Raw genomic sequence first — 18660 nt, forward strand, 5'->3', positions numbered from 1 at the left:
GGGAAAAAAAGGATATATGCAGTGTTATCTTCATTTTAGATGTCAAAAGGGTCTCTCTCTCTCTGTCTCTCTCCCTCCCTCCCTCTCTATCTGCCCTTGGTTTACCACTCTTCTTCCCCCACACACACACACTCTCTCTCTCCCTCCCTCCCTCTCTCTCCCTCCCTCTCTCTTTCTCCCCCCCTCCTATCTGCTGCTCACCTGGCAAGCTTCAAGCTGTTGTCCAACAAGCTCAGGGGTAGAAAACCTCGTCTCTTTTATGACTCATGGACTTCAACTCCCAGAATTCCTGAGACAGCCTAGCTGGGCTAGCTAGCTCTCTCCTGCCCTTCCTGCTTCCTGTTTCCTGCAGAGACGCAGGAAAGGAGGAGCTCCGTCCAGAAAGCTTTTCAGCTCCTCGGAGAACACTGTGAGTGCACTCTCTTTTACACACACACACACACAAACATACACACACACACAAACACACACACACACACACACACACAGAGAAAGAGAGAGAGAGAGAGAAGCAGGGAATCGCAATTGCCTCTCTCTGTCTCTGTCTCTCTCTGCAAAGGCAGAGGAGGCTGGGAGCCACATGGGAAGGCTCAAAGAGCCGCATGCGGCTCCGGAGCCGCAGGTTGCCGACCCGTGGTCTAGCCCAAGCCATCTGCAGCCGAAGTCCAAGAGCATGAACAAGAACATCGGTGAACCACATGCTTGGAACTGGTGAGAGTATCCATCTTCTCTCTTCTATTTACTAACTGAATCCTTGGGAAAGACCCCCAAAGCAAGAAAACCTCTGAAAATGAAGGGAGGGGACTATATCCCATTCCCTCATAGACGGAAGTGGTGAATTAATACTAAGGGGGAAAGAAATAGACTGAAATTAAATTTAAAATACTACAGTCTGGACAAATCTAGAAACTAAAAAAAAAACTGTTAAGACTACAGGTGAAACTCGAAAAATTAGAGTATCGTGCAAAAGTTTTTATTTCAGTAATGCAACTTAAAAGGTGAACCTAATATATGAGATAGACTCATTACATGCAAAGCAAGATAGTTCAAGCCATCATGTGTCATAAGTGAGATGATTATGGCTTACAGCTCATGAAAACCCCAAATCCACAATCTCAGAAAATTAGAATATTGTGAAAAGGTTCAATATTCTAGGCTCAAAGTGTCCCACTCTAATCATCTAACATCTTGAAAGGGTTCCTGAGCCTTTAAATGGTCTCTCAGTTAGGTTCTGTAGGAATCACAATCATGGGAAAGACTGCTGACCTGACAGTTGTGCAGAAAACCATCACTGACATCCTCCATAAGGAGGGAAAGCCTCAAAAGGTAATTGCAAAAGAAGTTGGGTGTTCCCAAAGTGCTGTATCAAAGCACATTAATAGAAAGTTATGTGGAATGGAAAAGTGTGGAAGAAAAAGGTGCACAAGCAGCAGGAATGACCACAGCCTGGAGAGGATTGTCAGGAAAAGGCCATTCAAAAGTGTTGGGGACTTTCACAAGGAGTGGACTGAGGCTGGAGTCAGTGCATCAAGAACCACCACACACAGACGGCTCTCCTGGATATGGGCTTCAAATGTCGTATTCCTCTTGTCAAGCCGCTCGTGAACAACAAACAACGTCAGAAGCGTCTTACCTGGGCTAAAGAAAAACAGAACTGGTCTGTTGCTCAGTGGTCCAAAGTCCTTTTTTCTGATGAGAGCAACTTTTGCATCTCATTTGGGAACCAAGGACCCAGAGTCTGGAGGAAGAATGGAGAGGCACACACTGCCAAAAGCACCAAAACCTGGTTTAATGACCGTGGGATTACTGTGCTTGATTGGCCAGCAAACTCGCTTGACCTGAACCCCATAGACAATCTATGGGGCATTGCCAAGAGAAAGATGAGAGACATGAGACCAAACAATGCAGAAGAGCTGAAGGCCGCTATTGAAGCATCCTGGTCTTCCATAACACCTCAGCAGTGTAACAGGCTGATAGCTTCCATGCCACGCCGCATTGAGGCAATAATTGTTGCAAAAGGGGCCCAAACCAAGTACTGAGTACATATGCATGCTTCTACTTTTCAGAGGTCCGATATCGTTCTATGTACAATCCTTGTTTTATTGATTGCATGTAATATTCTAATTTTCTGAGATTGTGGATTTGGGGTTTTCATGAGCTATAAGCCATAATCATCTCACTTATGACACATCACGGCTTGAACTATCTTGCTTTGCATGTAATGAGTCTATCTCATATATTAGGTTCACCTTTTAAGTTGCATTACTGAAATAAATGAACGTTTGCACGATATTCTAATTTTTCGAGTTTCACCTGTACACCTAAAAGGGTTTTAATGAAATTATAAAAAATATATAACAATAATAATTTTTTGTCTGAAAAAACTGGAAAATGAATAATTACTGATACCTAGTGGAGAATTAGAATACAGAACACTAACAATAATGATTCAGAAACTGGCAGGACACCTAGAAACAAAGAATAATCTATTCCCTTAAATTTTAAATAAACTTGAAGACAGCTGGGAACAAAGAAAGAACTGGCCGAGCCATAAGACTAAAAAGTGTCTGAAAGAAAAATACCTGGACTGTTGATTAAATTTAAGAATTGTTTAGAGAAAAAGAAAAACTCTGGCTCTTGGCTAATCTTTTAGAGGAGAATCTACAGGAAGGACTTAATGTGGCTTAACACATTGAATTGCAATTTTGACTGATTGGTAATTAACCCCTGAACTAAAATATTGATTAAAAACTATTTGAACGGGGGAGACAACATGGATATCGTACACCTATCAACAAATGACAGGACACCACACTCAATATTCACTCCTGAAGTACTTAGCCTGGAACATCAAAGAAGCAGAATTTCAAGGCAAGATAAATACTTTCCAAAAGGAAATGTACGCAATGTTATGACAGATACAAATAACAATAGATTTAAAACGCGAGGAAATCCAGAACTTTGACAACATAAATAAGCACATCTCTAATCTAAATCTACAATAAAAAAAACACCCAAAAAATGACGGTAAATGAACAAACAAATCAGATAACAGAACACAAATTAGAAGAACATGATCATATCGACAAAGCTACAAATAAAAAGAATTACAATCCACCACAAACAGGAAAAAAATCTACAAGACTTTGATATAACAATAAAAATGGAGTGGACTATAGAATTCCCAGGAGAATCATTAGAGTTTGGGAGTCAGAAAGTATATATCCTACCTATTCTATCTTCTGCATTACCAACAATACTTGCAAAAACACAGGAACTGCCAGGTAAGTGGAATATATCAACTTGGAAAGCTATTCGGCAAAAGAATAAGGCTAGAAATAGATTCAAGAGATTTGACTTGCCCTACCAGATGGAGTATTAGATGAGGAAACACTTGTTTGGATATGGTTAAAAGAATAGAGAATTTTGAACATAAAGGGACTCTATAACAAGAGGGATAAGAGATTTAAGTAATATAGTATGTTTTATAATATATGAAATGTAAAAATATTGGGATGATGTAACTTTTATAAATATAAGTGAAATTTAAGCTGATCAGAAAGGATGTTATACCCAGATGTTATAAAATAGACAAGAAGCACAGTATTTTTATAATACATGAAATATGAAAATATTGGGATGGTGTACCTAAATGGAAAAATTTGGATATCTAGATGATTAACATTGAGAAAATCATGACTGATAAGAATGGATTGAATAAAAGGGGAAATTAAACAAAAATCACAAAAATAGGATGCATGGTGAACTAATGAGATGATGGTTATAAGAATAATATAAGGTGATTTAAAAATGTTATACATAAATATTATCACTATCTGTATAAATATGAAAAAATGTCTGTATTTAATCATTTATATATTGAAAATATTAAGAATTATATTTAAGGTTGAAGAAGGAGAATACAAATGGGAGAAGGGAACATCAAAGAAATATAGTATTAATATAATTATGGAATTATCAAATTTAATAATTATTGAGTGTTAATTAATATTGCCTTTTTTTTCTTTTCTCAAATATATAAACCAAGACAACACGCTGTACACCAAGCACTGGGGATTGTTATTATTAAAACTAATAAAATATTTTTGAAAAAAACATGTGAGGCATAGCGCAATACATACTGACTATAACGGTGATTGTGTGACTGATGGACAGCACTGTCATTAACTTTGAATGGTTGTTGAACAAGACATGGTAAGCAATGACTACCTGCATTAAAAATGAATTATCAAGATTCATCAACCTGAACACAAAGCTTTACATAGGGCTATAGAGAACTTCAATCATTCAGTAATGTTTAAGAATAAAATTCTGTGAACAATATGATTCATGCTAAAATGATTGCTTTGATGCAGTATTGTCTTTCCAACCACAGGGAGTCACAAGTCTCCTGGCCACACAAAGTAGGCCATTGCTTGTCAGGTTTAAGCAACTAGTAATGTTGTACTACATCCACTGTTATCATATGAACACATCTGTTTTAATCTAAAACCAATCAATATCAGTTTTGTGAGGAGGAGTGATTTTTCATGTTTATTTAAATAAAAAAGTTATTTTGAAAGTTAAAAGTTAACTTTTTTAAAAGTTAAAAAATCCAAGTTAAACCTTGATTAAATCCATACCTTTTCAATTTGTTTTTGTTTATTGAGCTCTTTTTGCTGTTTTTCCTTTTCTCTTTCTATTTCTTTCTGCTTTTCTGATGATCTTCGATCCTGAAATTTTTTAAAAAGAAAATGCCAAATACCAAAATGTAACATTATTTACACAGAATGGATTACTACTTTGTTTTGCCTGAAAAAATATAACCAAATACTCTTACAGCTTTTCAAAGGAAAGTGTTAAAAATCTTGGCTTTCACATCATATCAATCAATATATCACATCAATTATGCAATAGAAAAATGAATTACACAGTAATTTAAGATTAAAAGACCAGGATGCTTACATAATTGTTTCTCCAAATATAATTTGTGTATTCACAAAATACAGCCTCCTTCACTATATGATTCAGCTTCTCAATTATTTCTGATTTGCACCCACCTGTATCTGCTCAAGAAATGAACAAATGCAAAAAAGGAGCAATACTTCCAAGAGATATTAACTCCTGATTTGAACAATAAAGCAACATTCTTTTAAGGATTAAGAAAAATAGAAGATGTAGATATACTACAGATAGTCCTTGACTTACACAATTGAGCCCAAAATTTCTATTGCTAAGTGAGACCGTTGTTAAGTGAGTTTTGCATTTTACGGCCTTTCCTTGACACAGCTGTCAAGTGAATCACTGCAGCTTTTAAGTTAGTAACAAGATTGTTAAGGGAATCTGGCTTTCCTATTGACTTTGCTTGTCAGAAGGTTATAAATGGTGATCACATGACCCCAGGACACTGCCACCATCATAAATATTAACCAGTTGCCAAGCGTCTGAATTTTGATCACGTGATCGTGGGGATGCTGTAACAGTCAAGTAAAAAATGGTCATAAGTCACTTTTTTCAGTGCGACTGTAACTTCGAAGTGTCACTAAATGAACTGCTTTAAGTCAAGGACTGCCTGTATATTCTTAAGGTCAAGACAGATAAATATTTAAGGGTAAAAAAGACCTTTTCTTTTGATCTTGTTTTAAGAGTCCAGGAGATTTGCCTGCTCTCTGGTTTTGCTTTCACTTGCAGAAAGCTTAGCCAAATTATTTGCTTATCAACATCTCTTCGGCACTCCTGGACTGGAACTGCTTGTGACTTGCCAGGCACTGGTTGATAATTTATTTGTGAGAATAGTTATTGGGTGAGAGAGGTCTGCAGTGGAGTGCTTAGTTTTTTCATTTCACTGATTGTCAACAGAGAGAGCAACATTTCCAAGTACTTAATATCATCACACTCTTTTTTTTGAGAGAGAGATGGTGAAGCATCAACAATAATTAAATAATGACTCCAAAAACCAAAAGTTTTTTTTTTTTTTTTTTGTTATTCCAAAGCTGAACTGGATTTGAGGTTGGACACTGAAATTTCATCAATTTGGGCAGATGTCAGGAGATACTGCAAGCGATACTGAACTATATACTCATTTGATATATATATATATATAAATATAAACTACCTCTACATTTTATAACAAGTTAAATTCTTACCAATTCAGCATGTAATGCAATCTGTTTTGCAAGTCCCACGGAATCACAAATCTAAATGAAGAAACAAATAGGTACTATTATAATCACTAAAAAAATGTGTTCATGTTCAAGGACAGTAAATCCTCAATTTAACTAATTGGGGGAGGAATCAAAGATCCGTGAAACAGCAAATGAATTTTTCAAACGTCAGAACTGCCATTAAAGGTGATTCTGACAATTACAGGTGCAGTGTATCTGCACACTGAAGACAAGCAGTGGCCAAGAGTCACCAGAGGTCGAGTATCATCAGAGCTTGTGCTGATCATGGAGCCAGAGGAACTTCCACAGCCAACAAAGGTGAACTGTGAACCAGGGAAATTTGGTGTGTGGAATCTCAAGTCTGCTAAACTAAAGGTTTAACTATACATAATTACAAAGGATGAACAAATTGGTCAAAAGAACTGGAGAGTTCTTGGTGCTCCCTGGTTGTGAGAAGACATTTTATTACCCAACTAGGTAACTGACATTAATGATGTTACCTAGTTGGGTAATGAAATATCTGCAAGCAAATAAGTAGAGAGCATCAAGAACTCCAGAGGTTCTTTGCAAGTTGCTTCCTGCTGACTCCACCTGCATGTTTATATAAAATCATCTGCTTGGGGGGGGGGCGTTCTCCGCAAAGAATTTTTATATCCCTAGTTTTTACAGCTTTGGGATAATTTAAAATACAAGAATATTAACTGAAGCATGATGCATGTACCTACCTTTTCCCCTTCATTATTTGATTCAAATATGTAGCAAACTGAAGTTGGTCTGCCATCTGCTCTTCCTGTTGAAGTATGAAGCACAAATCCAAAAAGACGCTTGTTCTCCTGGTGTGTGGCATACAGAACTATATTTGGCAAAGGAAACTGTCCAGAGAGGAAAAGAATTGTCATTGAATAACAGCAATAAATAAAATTACAGAAAGATACTTTTGGATTATTAAAGTAAAAGCCAAAATAATTCATATTTATGTTTCAGAATAAGGTCATTCTAATTCGTCCTACTGACTTCTCAGCACAGACCTTCTACTCACTATGCTCCATCAACTCTTATGCTAATGCATTCTCAAAAGCTTATAAATTAAGTTAGGCTTTTATAACTATTAGCAGGAATTCCTTACATATTTTTTCTAATTTACAAGTAGAAGCGTATGGCTAGACCACCCACTTTCATAATGTGTAGTTTCAGGATAACTGAAATACTGTTTGGGGAACTGGATAACCTATAATTTCCTGTCAAGAACAATAAATAGAAAATACACTTGGATGAAACTGAACAGTTTCTGATGGTTAAGTACTTTTATTTTAACAACTTACCCGGAGTCTTGTAACTTGTGTTTGTGGATCAATTAACCTAGAAAAGATAATTTCAGAAATGTATGGATAATGGATATTTAAAAAAGACCAAAATGTATAAACTTTTTGACAATCATTTGCTTTAGAAAAAGAATATACTTACTTTAAACAATCGCAGGTAACTAACAAATGTGATTCTGTCATTCTGAAAATGTTATGTATAGCTCGAGCTGCTAATATTTGACGCATTGTTTCATAAACAACATCAGGACTTTCATCTGATTTCACTTCCATAGATCCAAGGAATCTTATAATAAATAACTGATGAAGGATAGAATCTAGAGCAAGAGCATAATAAATATATACTTTGAGTAAAGCTTTAGCTTTGCCCTTATGAAATATTAGCTATATGTATATATATCTTGTATGTGAATATCCAGTAAAATATATTATTTATTTATTATAGCTAACCACTCTAGCTTACAAAATATAATACTAATTTAAAACAACAAAACAAAACAAGGCAGAATCGTCTAATAACAACCATCAGAATAGAACACCACAGTCACACACCCCCAAACACATTAACCTCAGGCCTGGGACTAAAGTCAGTTTTTAAGAACTTTATAAACTACAGAAAAGAGGGCAACATCCATATCTCTGCAGCAATGCTGTTCCAGAGAGTGGGGGCCATGACACAGAAGACACACACTTCCTAAAGTCTTTAATAATTTATTTCTTTAAAAATGCAATGTATATAAGCTCTGCTAGTTCTATCACAACATTTAGTTACCCTTAGTTTTGACTGAGAAGAATTGTTTTGTTCAATCAACATTAAAGTTAACTAAACTGGAAGCATTGTTATGAGATGGTGGTTTGACCAAGATAGTAAGGGAAGGATAATGTATGATTTTACAATATAATTTAAGGGACTTTTACATTAAACAAGCATAACAAATAAAACTTGATAGTTCTTCTTCCATTTCTTCTTAAGCTTATTTTATAATGTAAGTTAAGTTTTGGTTGTATCTTTATTTTCCTAGATTACTGCAAAGTTCTTTCATTGAAGTATTTTCTTGCACTTTTAGCATTACTTCAAATATAGCTCTGAGACAGGAGAAACTAGGAATCAAACAGATATCTATTTTAATTCTATAAAACCTATCCAATGCAGTACTTAAAACTGAATGAATTTTCTCAATATAGCATTAATTTATTAATGTAAATCCATATAGAAAGAAATTTTTGAACTATCATTAGAGGTAATTTAAATAGAATAACAACAACAACTTTATTGTCACTTTGAATGTACACCAATTGGCATACATCAAAAGGAAATTTCATTACATACTGCTCTCAAAGGGTCACCACCTCTGATATACACTCCTTGTTCGTGGCCAGCTCAAGTTTCAGATCATCCATTTTAGTATCTAGGGAGCGAACAATGGCAAACAGGACAGATGGAAACAGAGCTCCCAGTGGATTAGCTCTAAAATTAGCTGGTATTCCTGCACGACAACCTTGCCTTCTTTTCTTTTTCTGATCCTGTCTCTTCTACCTTTTCCTTAAAGACCTCCAAGGTCCCTTCCAACTTTTTTTTAATAATAACAATAATAATAACTTCTTCTTATTATTATTATTATTATTATTATTAATCATCGCACAGTCAGCCAGATGTTCAGACTGGATTTGGCATTTTGTCTACCTATCGAGTCCTTACCCAGGACCTGGGATAGGCAGATGTGGATGTCTGGTGGTATTACAGGTATCGTCGCAGGATGGAAGCAGTTCCTAGTAAGGCCGCCTTTTGCAATTGACTAATAGCGAATTTGTCAATGCCAATGGTGTTCAAGTGGTGCTCCAGTTGTTTTGGGATTGCACCCAAGGCGCCTATCACTACTGATACTACCCTTGCTTGCTTTTGCCACAGTCTTTCTATTTCTATTTGTAGGTCTTTGTATTTTGTTATCTTCTCCAGTTCTTTCTCGTCTATTCTGCTGTCTCCAGGCACTGCCACGTCCACTATCCAGACTTTTTTGTCTTTCTTATCGACAATTGTTAAGTCTGGGTGTTATGTTGCAGGTGCTTGTCTGTTTGAATTCTGAAGTCCCAGAGCAGTTTAATTTTATCATTTTCTATGACTTTCTCTATTTTATGATCCCACCAGTTTTTGCTTACAGGCAAATGATATTTTTTGCAGATTTTCCAATGCACCATTGTTGCTACTTTGTCATGTCGCTGCTTGTAGTCAGTCTGTGCAATCTTCTTGCAACAGCTTACCAGGTGTTGTTGTTGTTGTTATTATCACCACCCCTGGAGCACATTGCCCCCACCACCAACTCCTCCAAAAGCCTCTCTCCCTTCCTCTGGGCCTGCCAACAGCCTCATCCAGTTCCTTCGCTCCATAAGCCCCGGGACCTCTCCTCCTCTGCCTCCTTTGGAAACAGCCCTGATTTGCAACAGAATCCATCGCTGGGCCAGCAGTTACATCTTGCTGCCAGCAGAACAATTTCAAACAGCGCCAACGACTTTTAACGGTCTCACCAAGCAATGAGAAGAATTATTCCCTCTTAATCTGAAGTAAGCAGCCTAAGATATTTAAGATTCATATTCCATCGGACAAGTGCCCTTGTTTATTATACAGAAACATTTTCCTGTGTACCTTCTTTAATTATTTCATTCACCTCAGGCTTCCAGCCAAATTATCAAAATATTATTTAAAATTATCAATCTGTTCTCTTCAACAATATACAATATTACACGATATATTTTACATTTCTTTAAAGCTTTGCTCTCTACCTTCTGTTTCTGATTTGGTTCCACCAGACTCTCCAAAAGGATTTGTACGTCTGTCAAAAAAAAGGTATCAAATCAATGTCTTAACAGAATTGCAAAACAGCAATAAGACTGAATGGTTGCCTAGAAGAACACACAGACACCAGTTAATTTTCATAATTTCAGAAATTTTATATAAAGAGCTATATTTTAACAGAAAACAATTGAAAAAAACTGTAAAACCACTCATTACAAAATAACATGTATTGTAATATTGTTTGGAAAGTTACTTAATTTTATCTGCTTTTGAAAATATAATCGTGTATTACAAACTACAAACTTACTGAAATTCATTAAAAACAAATCGCTTTAACAGAAACTGCATGCTCCCCTAATGTTAATATGTTAAATTTTTTATGTATGAAAAGTTACCATTTCAAATACAGTTTCTGAAAACACTGATGGAATATTAACCATAATCAAGAGAAACACGTCTATGCTTAGCTCTCAGCAGAGCCATTGTTACTCTTTACATTATACTTGTGAAAATTTTCTAGGCTTCCAGTATATAGGCAAAGAAAATCTTTATCAAAACATTTTTCAAATGAAGATGATGATCCTTAAAAATCAAAAGGTCATAACAGTATTTTTCAAAAAATATTCAGTTTGATATTTTCACAATAAAAATCTTTCACATAATCATGGTGTTGCACTAGAACAGGGGTCCTCAAACTACGGCCTGCCGTATCTTTTTATTTGGTCCCTGGGGGAACATTGGTGATATAGTGGTTGCAGCATTACTAATTTCTATGCATCTCTCCCCCTCGGAGATATATCTTAACCTCAGGAACCATGCACTTAAAATGACAACCATCTTTGGTAGAACCTAAGTCTATGAACAGACTTTTTCCCGAATGAAACATCTGAAATCTCCAATCAGATCCAGACTAACTGATGCTCACTTGCATCACTTGTTATGACTAGCAGTGACAAATATGGAACCGGACACTGAATATCTCATAAGCCAAAAGCAGGCCCATACTTCCCCATACTTATGTTAATTAAAAGTATTTATTTTATATATTGTATTGTTTTTTCCTGGTTTTTTGCACTACAAACGGTTGCACTACAAACGTGATATGTGCAGTGTGCATAGGAATTCGTTCGGTGCAGGTAAAAAAAAAAAAGAACAGAAGAAAATATTCAAATATAGACAAATAATTAACTCAAATAGATGTTTTATTAATAAAAACTTATTAACATTATATCATTATTTTTTTTCAAACTATAGTCCGCCCCCCCTCCCAACAGTGTCAGGGACAATGAACTGGCCCCGTTTAAAAAGTTTGAGGACCCCTGCACTAGAAGCTCTCTAAGGGCCTTTACAATTCCCTAAGCTGTAATGCAGGATGCAACAATACCCTTGCAGTGTGCCCATATAATCTAGTCTTAAATGCTTCCAGCAAAAAATGTTCACGTCTCACAAGGCAGCCTGTCCCATTTGCAAACAGGCAATGGGATCCATGTGATCAGAATTATTACAGCTGGCAAATCTCTTGCAGCCTGGCATACTTGCTATTTAGTTCAGTTCATGAGAAATCTGGTGAATATAGCAAGGCTCAGACTTTTATAGACTTCAAATTGAAACAATTTACATTTTTTTTCAGGGTGGCATTCAGTAGTTCTCCTCGCAAGTCTGTATTATGGCTGCTGAATCTTTATACTAGCATTCACAGAAGATCCTGAAAATTGTATGCATGTAAAATTTTACATGCATACAGTATCTATATGAGTAAGGCAATCTAGCACCCTCACCTAATCATTCTGGTTGCCTTCGACACATAGAGGATGATTGTGCAGAAGGATCCCGATTAGCCACAGATGTTCTCCATGTATTTTAGAAATTGACTTTGCAGGGAGTAGGGTTAGATTATTCACTCTAATAATCTGCATTCACATATTGATAAGGTATAGCAGTCATGGTATTTGGAGAGAACATTAATTGGAATACAGAGGAAGAGAATAGGATATGTTGGTGCTTAAAGTGAGGTGAATATTGGTTAGAAATTGGCAAGAGAGTATGGATACAACACAAGAAGAAAGTAAAGATGGAGCATGGCTGGGGAAGTGAAGTTCAAGGAATGCAGAAGAAGAATATAATGCCTGAGAGGAAAGAGATAGATAATAAAATTGGAATAGAAGATTGGGAAGAGAATTTCAAACAACTGTCCACTTAATAAACGGCTGAGCTTTGGAGGACAAGGAGACATGACAGCTTAATGATTGAATAGCTTTGGTTTAACAGAGTGAATGACTGGCAATAACCTTATCACCACAATTGAGAGAAGGTGTGGTATTGCCAGGAGCAGGAGACACAAATTGCCTATTATAGTATACATCTCTTTCTGACTTGGGTTTCAGGACCATCAGACACAAATGGATTTTTCCTGCCCAGAAATAGTTAAAGAAATAGACTTGGAAACAAGCTTTCTGGATAGATGCCTCCTAATTCTGGAATAGCTTGCCCTCCAAGATAAAAATGGCCCCTTCCCTGTTGACATTCCAGAAGGCAATGCAAACTGTACTTTTCCAACAAGCCTTCGGGACAGAGGGAATTATGTGAATGGGATTACTCTTACTGACTGCATCACATGTTGAGCTTTTGTGCTTTGATTTATTCTTAATGTAATCCTCCTGGCATCTTTGGAGCAGCCAGCATAGATATTCATGTGTGAATAAATGAGTATACTTAAAATGCCTGAAGATGACTTTTGTCATTTACATTTTTCCTCAAACACCAATATCAATTTGATTTTTTCCTATGGATATTAGCTTTGAATTAGTTTTTCCTTACAACAAACTTTCAATAGGAGCAACTGGGGTTAATTAATTTCTGTTCTGAAAGAAAAACCAATCATATCTACAAGCAGCTGGTTTCATTCAGCAATCACATGTTCTAAGAGTTTATAAGCTATCAAAGGAATGTATAAGTAGTGAAAGTAATTCCTTTTGTTATTACTCTTTTAACTCTTAATTTTAATATACCTATAAGACTATAAGGCACACAGTTATGAGTGAGATAATTGCTTTGGCTTGGAAAGTTTCTAGTCAAATTTTTCACTATACTATATTAAGACTTGCCTTAATATTATAATTAAGTATTCACTGGTCCCTAATATTTAGGGCCCTCTTACTTCACTGAGTAACAAATATTGTATACTCAATTGCTAAATGATAATTGTAAAATATACTAATGTAAAATGGAAGCTCCAGTGAGATGGAGAAGGGGAATGAAAAGAATTCTGGACAATGAACAATTTATCTTCCTAACAGATATTACTCTAGAAGCCTAGATAATTTTCACTCACCTTTTTTAACTTAGGAAGAAAGCCATCAGAATATGCCTTCACCACCTGGGTTGCCACATTTCTCTTGAGTTTCCAAGAGGAAATACCCAAGTTGCTGGGGCAGGCAAGCAAGCAATAGGAAAGGAAAATATACTTTTTAAAAACAAAACAAAAAAAAAACCTGAAGAATGCTCAACAGGGCAAAATAAGTCTGCTACAAGAAATAAAACATAGAATCTTAAGCAACATAAATTTTTTCCAGTTGGGCAAGATTTCAATTTTTTTGTTTAATGATCAGCTCATTCAGGTCTAAAAATCCTAGCACCTCTAGGGATTAATGTAATAAAACACAGAGAACCTGATGCCACCCAATTCCCTTGTATACATAATTTTCCCCACCAATTTTAACATCAGATAGTGCCAATCAGCTTTCACTCTTAATTAGACATCTGAATAAATTTGAAGTGTTTGGCTGAAATCTCTAGTTAAAAGCAAACTCTGCTTCGGCAAAATCATTCTTAAAATTGGTAAAGGGAATAAAAAACAAGTTAAATTTGTGCAGGGAGAGGATCCTGGATGAAAGTGAGGACACTACCCATAAACAAAGTTAAAACATGATGAGTATTATTCTACATAGGTTTTAAGTATCAACAGAGGTGTTAAATATTGAGTTAAATATTTATTTGCTTGTATTTCATTTTTGTTAATTCTTACCTGCCTGATTGGCCTGGAGTTTTTATTTGACCAGGCTGGTCTTCACTTACTGGAGAAATGATATCAAATTGTATAGGTGTGTCAGGTGCAACAATCGAGTCCAAGGAAAGTGCGGATAGTGATGCCGAATCAGATCCCAAAGATCCAGTGCTACTTGTACGATTTGTGGGAGGCCGAGGCTGTCTGAAAAAGCAAGAAAAGTAGGGAACAGCTCAACCTTCTTAACCATCTCTTTCATTTCAGCAGAAAAGAACTGATCAAATTCAGAAGTCAAACATTTTCTTACAAATAACAAAAGGCAATCTATTATTCAAACAATAGAATAGTCTCAACTAAATAATTTGGAGACAAATATCTCAATGAGAATAAACGTGAAATACATCACGTATTTCAATATATCATGAAATACAAATCAAATATATCATGAAATACATCTAAAAGGAGAAGGGTAACCTTCAGGCTAACAAACTGAATACTTGAGGTCATCAAAATTATCAACTAAATCTAGCAAGAATATTTAATGGCAGCAACAACAAAATTTCTCAAATTAATACAAATGCCCAATAAAACTTCAATTTTATATGGTTGTGACTTGAGAAAAATAAATTCTGTAGGATGAATAAGCTAGCATTTTAATTTTAAATTCTGAATCTTTAATGAGACAATAACTAGGAAAAGCAAACTAGTGCCTAATTAAGGATCAGTGATTCCTCTCAGATTATTAAATGAAATAGTAGGGAAAACTGAGCCAGAAACGTTAGGAATAGAAACTGAATGAAATATAGCAGAAACCAGAGATTAGAAGAGCTGGGTCAAAAGTAAGGTCATGATTACTGTTCTTTCCAACAGTATCTATTAATGATCAAATGATGTGAAAGTATTTTGCCCACAAATATAATAATCAAAGGATCGTATCGTATCACAGATTTCCTATTTAAAATGCTATGGGAGAAAAGAGACATGGTAACAATTATACATTTTAATAGCAACTATAAAATTTTGGGACTTATTAATAGCAGCACTTTGCATATTTAGAAAATAATTTGAAAGAAGTCCAGCAGCTCAACTTTATTCAGGCTTTCACACAAACCTGAAAAGAGATGTTGTTTTAAAATCACATTAACGTCAATGGGTGGATTCTTTAAAGCGGCAACACTTTCTATTTAAGCTTGATTCTGGAAGAATCAATACTAACAGCATATGAATGGTAAAATCTAGATTACTCCTCAGATAAATTTCAGAAGATTTTATTAATTTGTAACTTTCCACAAATTATAGTATATTTTTTTAATAAATAAATTTAAAAGGATATACATTCCAGTTGCAGTTTCATTGCAAAATTTAAATAGTTGTATTTTGCAGTAGCTTTCAATGAATTAAAAAAATATTTTACAAAATATGAAATGTGTCTTTCCTGCTGTTTGGTGACTTACATAATTGGCCTCATGCTTTCATGTCTCTGCTGGAAGGAAGGTGAGGGAGTGACAGCCTCTAAAGCTGACTGATTTACACGGGCAGCAATTTCCTATGTTGTTAGAAGAAAAACAAATATTTTTTTTCATTTAATTAGATCTAAAAATAAATGAATATATGAAGATTTTTAGTAAGCACAGCAACTAATTGAGTAGACATATTGAAATGATTTTTTGTTAGAAACATGAATTTATGAAAACATAGCGGTTAATTATTTTTATTGAGGAACACTGCTAAGCATACAGTGTGGACCCAGAATCAATTATTGTCTTTGGGCAATGTAACTTATTTTTTCTATATTCATCTGCCACTGCAGGTAAAAAAATTAACCCTCCTCTAAGCAAGCCATCATACCCAAAAACATTCTCCATTCAAACTGGAACAAGGCCTTTAATGCCAATGGAAGCTTTCCCAACCAAAAATTAACCATGTAAATAGTGATTTCCATCCAAGAAAGAAAAAGGAAGTAGTGGAAAAAGACAAGAAAGTTGGGAATAAAAGGAAAGTGATATAAAGTCATATGTATGTGTACAAGAAACAAATGAAAGAACATATATACAACTGGATATTTTACATGAGATATAAACTCAAGATTGAAAAGCTAAAATAAAATAATAAAATCCCATCTTCCACCAACCCAATCTTTATTTCTTCTTTCTCTTTCTCAATCACTACACTTTTTGTAGTGTAGTTTCTTTGCTCCATTAAAATGAAATTGCAGAATTGGGCTTCCGGTTTGACATCGTAGCGTAACAGGTGCAGGAAGACGGGCCTCCGTCTTTTGCGTTCGATTTCACCCCACTGGGGACCCTGGAAAGGGTCAAAAGTCACCCCGTATAGGCAACAAGCAAGGAGGGGAATCTCAATGATCACGGGAGGGCGGCAGCCCTTCTGTCTGATCCAAGGAAGCCCTCCAAACCGGCGGGGGAAAGACCGGCTACATTTGTGTAGCCATTCAGAAGCTGCTGACAACGGAAGACAATAAGCACTAACAACATGGATGAAACTGAGTGAGACCCTATCCTCTCTTTATGATTTTAAGACTTCTTCCTGGAAAAAATTGCCCGAAGCGTCCTTCCCGAGAGGGAAGGGGAATTTCCACCCCATTCCATCAGGAAAAGAAAAGCAGCAAACTAATTATTTGAGGGAAACAGGGAAAATTACAAGATTAATTTGGAATTAATACACATATATGGCTTTGAAATTTAGGGACTAAAAGTGCTTTTGAGACTTTTTTTTTTAAGAGAAGGAAGAAGAATTGATTGAATGGAAGATAGAGCTGTTAGGAAAACTGTGGGGAAATGGAGAAGGAGGGAGGCTGTTTAATGAATATCAATGGGTTTGTTCTTCCAAAAATACTTTAACCAAATGGTCTTTCTTATTCCAAATAATATACACAAAAACAGAGAAAAAAATACTGATGATTCAAATGCATTGACTTGGTAAGTTAGTTGGCAAAGGAAGAAAGCTAGAGTAAGACGGAAAATAGAGGTTTTGATCCATTATATGAGATATTATATTATTAACTAGATGTTTGAATATGGTGGAGAATAGACAATTGCTAGAAATAGAAGTATTATCATAACTAGAAAGATAAGCTTTCTAATTAGAATATTAGATTTTGGTATGAGAAGGGAAACAGGAAAATGTTAAGAAGTTTGAATAAGGAAAGCTTTTGATTACCCAAATATAACTTACTTTGAAATTATAAACAATAGATACATTTTGAACACTGAGGGGAAATTAAAAAAAAAAGTGAAAACAGGATACTGATTGAACATATGGATATTAAGTTCAAATGCAATTAAGATATGTTTTGGTTAGAAAAGTTATCTAAAATTGATATTATTGATATTATGAGAAAAATGTAACAAAGATGTTGATATTCAATTGTATATTTATTAATAACAATAAGAATTGTATTTGCCTAGTGTGGGAAAACAGGTACTACCAGAAGAAGAGAGGAAACATTTGATGGTTTAATATTGGATCTAGATTGAAGAAGTTAATACATAATACTGAATTACTAATGGGCCCAGACAACACGTTGTCTATTAAGTATTTGACTGTAAAACTAAAAAAATAATATTTATAAAAAAATGTAACTGCAGAATTAAAACCATTTTTTCTCTCAATCTGCATAAACAACGAATTTTAATCTCAATATTTATTTCAATATTCCAACGTACTCTGGAATCAAATATTTCCTCAAATTTAAATTTAAATTTCCCATCAAACAGTGTTTTGTTTTTTATATTAAAGGAGTACAATCACATTACCTCTGGGTTTTCGCTAAGGTAAATCTGTTTCGAGATATTGTTTATTGTACATATCCACTGGAAAAAAAAGTTTAAAATATAGTTAATTTTCTGCCCATTATATACTTTCCTATTCTAGATTATGGTTAAGAAATTAAAAACATGGTAAATGCTTTAGTCTGATCAAAAGAATAACTTTTATCATTAGAAATTAACAAAAAGAGGTTTTTTTCAGATAAGTAAATCTCACCTTGCCCTTAACCTATTAACTCTCCAATAACAAATAATAAAATACAGTTGACATGTTAACAATCTTTGCACACACAGTCTAAGTTAACAATAAGCCACATACAAGATATTTACAATTAGTTTCCAAACTACAGAGAAGGCAGAGGAAATTTGTGACTCTCCAGATGATGTTAAACTCCATTTGTTTCATGCAATTAGTCATGTTTGGATGAAATATGCAAATTGTGGTTCTACAACTTTTGGGCCTTATAGTTTCTCCAACACTACCACAGAAGCAAAAGAAAAATTCATGTATTTTTTTAAAAAAATCATATTTAAATAAAATTTCCATCTGTCTAGCTGAATTTTTCCTCTTGATTTTTTTTAATGATTTCAATAA

At 35.0% G+C, this 18660-nt stretch overlaps 1 protein-coding gene across 2 annotated transcripts in view; it reads right to left on the reverse strand.

Annotated features, from left to right (window-relative positions):
- APPL1 (adaptor protein, phosphotyrosine interacting with PH domain and leucine zipper 1) overlaps positions 1-18660 on the reverse strand; it is a 40538-nt gene that overhangs the window by 4086 nt on the left and 17792 nt on the right. The window contains exons 13-22 of one of the 2 annotated variants that reach the window (XM_039348131.1): positions 18054-18110; positions 15735-15826; positions 14302-14484; positions 10265-10314; positions 7629-7803; positions 7487-7523; positions 6890-7036; positions 6147-6197; positions 4644-4733; positions 3156-4230 (exon numbers count right to left, since the gene is read on the reverse strand). In XM_039348131.1, the coding sequence (XP_039204065.1) occupies positions 4093-4230; positions 4644-4733; positions 6147-6197; positions 6890-7036; positions 7487-7523; positions 7629-7803; positions 10265-10314; positions 14302-14484; positions 15735-15826; positions 18054-18110 (1020 nt within the window). In that variant the 3' untranslated portion in view covers positions 3156-4092. Of the gene's footprint in view, positions 1-3155; positions 4231-4643; positions 4734-6146; positions 6198-6889; positions 7037-7486; positions 7524-7628; positions 7804-10264; positions 10315-14301; positions 14485-15734; positions 15827-18053; positions 18111-18660 lie in introns of those variants that run through there. The other variant, XM_039348130.1, reaches the window with a different exon arrangement.

Source organism: Crotalus tigris, unplaced genomic scaffold, assembly GCF_016545835.1.
Source record: "Crotalus tigris isolate CLP2741 ecotype Arizona unplaced genomic scaffold, ASM1654583v1 scf7180000018122.1127207, whole genome shotgun sequence".
In the NCBI taxonomy this organism is placed as follows: Eukaryota; Metazoa; Chordata; class Lepidosauria; order Squamata; family Viperidae; genus Crotalus; species Crotalus tigris.